We start from the raw sequence: 4,338 nt of genomic DNA, 5'->3' as shown, positions 1-4,338 counted from the left end.
CATTCTATTGTGTATCAATGCATATGAATAAAAATATTAAAGGGTCACACAAATATGAGTTTTCACATGAGTTTTCACAATTGCTTCTGATAATCTTTTTCTGACATTAAGTTAAAACATCACAGCAACCTAAAATAACATAAACAACACATCAAAGTGCTGCATGTCAGAATGTGCATCGTTGTGCCTTGTGTGAGTCTAGATGAACCCACAACCCAACCCAAAGACTTCTTAAAGTCAACCACATCAAACCGTATAGTAAAGAGAAGCAGTGGAGACAGACTCTGTAGCTGGTCATTTCACACGCTGACACCAGTGAATCTCCATCAGTATAAAAGTCTCTTTGTATGGCTTTAAGGTGGCTGTTACTGACTAACGCTCAGAGATCAAACACTAAAATACTTGACTCGACATGAAAAGGTTCACTTTACTCTTCATCATCTCTTTATTCATCAACGGTGTGTTTGTTTAGCGACATTACTGCAACAGTTTTGGTTTCAAAAATGTGCATTTGTTTAATAATATAATAACTGCAAGCAGTTTTGTTTGTAATATTTAGGTGTTTCTTTATTCAAGTTGATACAGATTAATTTAAATATGCAAAAGCAACTAGTTTAAGATCCACATTTAAAAACCCATGACCTTCAGTAGTGTTAGTGAACTCATACTGTAAATGAAGAGTTTCGTTGCAAAACGAGATAAATCCATTTTTTAAAATTTTTGTCAAAACATGTTTATTATTATGTTATCATGTTATTATTTTGTTTTATGTTGCTACGTAGCTGTATTTGTTAAGTTGTGAAGGTTTAAATTAAAACAAACCAACTGCAGTTGAATTGAAATTAATTGGAATGCACAACCAAAAAAACGAGATTTCTGAACAGTGGTTATCTCGTTTTGCAATGAAACTCTTCATTAATGTTTGTCTGATGCTATAGTTTCATATTAAATGTTTCACTATTAGATTTCTTTAGAAACACTTTTATTTGGTTTGATTTGTTTGTGTAAGATCTCATATGTTACCCTGGACCACAACACATATTTAACCAACAAAACATGGTCAAATTTTTTATTTCTTTATGTCAAAAAATTAAAGATCATGTTCTATGAACATATTCTGTCTACTATAAATATATGAAAACTTTATTTTCGTATTGTAAACTTTTTTTATTTAAGGACTTCATTTGGACATCTTAAAAGGTGATTTTCTCAATATTGTAATTTTTGGCACCCTTATTTCAGATTTTTAAATCGTTGCATCTCTACCAAATATTATCCTATCTTAGCAAACCATACATTAATTGAAAGCTTATTCATTCAAATTCTCAACAAAAAAAGTAGACCCTTATGCCTTGTTTTGTGGTCCAGGTTCATAGACGATATTGACAGACCCTTTATATATACTGTAAATTCAGATTTTCTCTGTTTGTGTCTGCAGGTGTGTTTGGTGATGAAGTGAAATCAGTGTCAGTGATGAAGGGAGATTCTGTTACTCTACACACCGATATTACTGACATACAGAAAAATGATTTATTAGATTGGAGGTTTGGTGAGAAAGAGGATCGCATAGCTCAAATAAACCGTGCGGCCAATTTAATTTCAGTATATGCTGGCAGTGAATTGAGATTTAGAGACAGACTGCAGGTGAATCATCAGACTGGAGATCTCACCATCAGAAACATCATAACTCAACACACTGGACTTTATCAACTAGACTTTACTAGAGTGACTCCTACAAGAAAAAAAATCAGTCTTAGTGAGTATCTCAAGCTTTACATTAATAATGATCTTAACTACATCATTGTGGTTTTAATACTGGTTTTAAAATCTCCGTCCATCTGTTTGCTCTTCACTCCTGCAGTAACTTTTAGTTTTTTATAACCTACTTGATTTTAAAAGCATGTCCTCTTCTGGATGTCTCTTTATGTCTCTTTATGAATCATCATATTTCTGTTTGTGTGTGCAGGTGTGGTTGGTGCAGGTGGAGGAAAGTCAGTGTCAGTGATGGAAGAAGACTCTGTTACTTTACTCACTGATGATCTTGATATCCAGAAATATGATGTGATACTGTGGAGATTTCAGCATGGAAACTCTCCTCTAGCTGAACTCAACAGAAACACTGGAACCTTCTCTACATATGATGATGTTCATGATGGGAGATTCAGAGACAGACTGCAACTGGATGTTAAGACTGGATCTCTCGCCATCAGAAACATCAGAACCAAACACTCTGGACTTTATGAAGTAGAGATCAGCAACACCAGCGGTGGTTATACTATACATCAGTCATTCACAGTTACTGTCAGTGGTGAGTAAATACAATAAATATCTTTTTCAAATTATGACTCTGTAAACAATGCAAAAGTAAATTTGGCTATGCAATGACGTGTTTCAAAATCTATAAGTTTAGTTACTGTTGTGCTTGGATACTCTCAAAGATTAGTTCAGAATCAGTGATGTATATTATGTAAAATTGCTGTTATCTGCAATTCTACAGTCATTCTTTTACACAATCTCTGCACTTTGTCTTTGGTTCATGTCAGTACCATGAACTCTTTCTCTATAGCGTCTTTGTGTTGCTACTCACGAAATGATGTCACAGTGTTCATATGTGAGCTGTGGGTTGGCAAATTGTATTATTGGGCCCCAGTAGACTAAGGCCCATTGAATTTTTACCAGTTTTTAAAACAAAGTTTCAAGTTCAAATTCTTTCCTTCACCCCAAACTGATTTTCTTTCGTTTGGTTGGTTTTTTTCTTACTTCTACTAGACATTTTTCTGGTTTAAAGGTGGAGTCCACGATGATTGAAAAACTCTTTGGAAAAGGAGACGGGCCGACTACCAAAACACACTTATAGCCAATCAGCAGTAAGGAGTGTGTCTACTAACCGACATCCTTGCCGGGTTGCGTATGTGTGGGGCGGGTCTATCAACCAAAGGTCCAGATTCTATTGGGGTAGGGGCGTGTTTGTTTAGGTTATTTCAAATGTCAACATTGGCTTTCAAACATCGTGGACTCCGCCTTTAATATACTGTATACATTTGATATTTCTTCTTGAGAATTAACCTCAAACAGGAAGTGAAGCTGTTTCTCTTCTTTAATGTTTAAATATAGTAACTAGGTATACCAAGTAGTGTAAAGATTGTGTATTGTGTGGTTATTATTTTTTGGGTTGCATAATTTGTTAAGATAAAGCGAACAAATATACTGTATTGTACTCTATTGTACAAAAGTTTTTGTTTTACTTTAACTTAACAAATTAAGTTAAATTATTTTAACTTGTTTATAAGTTATAACTACACTGAAAAAATGATTCATTGTATTTAATCAATTTTTTTAAGGTAAGTGGTTGCAATCAATTTATTTAAGCTAAATTTAAACAAAACAGATTAGTAACGTAAAATAAAATATAAAACTTTTGTTTAAATGTAGCTTAAATAAATTGATTAAATTCAATGAATCATTTTTTCAGTGTATAACTATATAATAGTCAAAACCATAAAATAATAGGTTAAAAGAACTTGCATTACAAATTTGATTAAACTTGCACACAGCAGTTTGTTTTATAGTGAACTGACAGATGTAATGTTTCTAACATACTAATATTTTGAAGTTTTTATAATATTCACAAATGTACAGTAGGTGCTTCTAAAATGTATTATTTTCTTTCTTTGTGTGTTTGTTCATTTGTATCTTTTTTTTTTTATGTTTATCTGACTTTAATGTTCATGTGTTTGGTGTCACAGGTAAAGTGACGACTGTGTCAGTGATAAAAGGAGAATTGGTCACTTTAAAGACTTATACTGAAATACAGAGCTATGATCTGATACAGTGGATGTTTGTACCTGATGATGACACACGGATAGCTGAAATATATAAATCAAACAATACATTTGCGGTATATGATGGTGCTGATGGGAGATTCAGAGACAGACTGATACTGAATAATCAGACTGGAGATCTCACCATCACAAACATCACAACTGAACACACTGGACTTTATGAGGTAAAGATGAGCGACAGAAGACGATCCATTCAGAGGAGATTCAGTGTTCATGTCAGTGGTGAGTAACTTTTGTCTTTTAAAGCATTAATTCACCCTAAAATAATGAATTACCTTCCTGTACGACTTTCGTTCATCTTCAGAACACAAATGAGGATATTTTAAATGAAATCTGAGAGCATTTTTTAAAACAGACTCTTAATTGATTCTGCCTAAAAATGGTATTTGGTGGAGAGGGAATGTGGGCAACAAGGGAAACCGAAAGCACATTTGCGCTAGGTGCCGGAGAACTACCACACCAACAGCAAGTTTTAACAGGTTCAATAGACATAAAC

The 4,338-nt window shown here is 33.5% G+C and overlaps 1 protein-coding gene across 1 annotated transcript; it reads left to right on the top strand.

Moving 5' to 3' along the window:
- The first annotated feature begins 128 nt into the window (after nt 1–128).
- Nucleotides 129–4,072, top strand: LOC141359404 (uncharacterized). The gene is made up of 4 exons (XM_073861801.1): nt 129–458; nt 1,439–1,756; nt 1,967–2,308; nt 3,711–4,072. Exons 1-4 carry the CDS (start codon nt 413–415, stop codon nt 4,070–4,072), a joined length of 1,068 nt encoding a protein of 355 aa, XP_073717902.1. The 5' UTR covers nt 129–412.
- The last annotated feature ends 266 nt before the right edge of the window (nt 4,073–4,338 follow it).

This window comes from Misgurnus anguillicaudatus, chromosome 23 (genome assembly GCF_027580225.2).
Source record: "Misgurnus anguillicaudatus chromosome 23, ASM2758022v2, whole genome shotgun sequence".
In the NCBI taxonomy this organism is placed as follows: Eukaryota; Metazoa; Chordata; class Actinopteri; order Cypriniformes; family Cobitidae; genus Misgurnus; species Misgurnus anguillicaudatus.
The sequence above is the reverse complement of the archived record's forward strand: the minus strand, read 5'-3'. Positions and strand labels throughout refer to the sequence as shown.

Coding starts and splice junctions, on each gene's coding strand:
- LOC141359404 (XM_073861801.1), top strand. CDS start 413: ATGAAAAGGTTCACTTTACTCTTCATCATCTCTTTATTCATCAACG. Junction 459..1,438: donor CATCTCTTTATTCATCAACG/GTGTGTTTGTTT, acceptor TTGTGTCTGCAG/GTGTGTTTGGTGATGAAGTG. Junction 2,309..3,710: donor ATTCACAGTTACTGTCAGTG/GTGAGTAAATAC, acceptor TTTTTTTATGTT/TATCTGACTTTAATGTTCAT.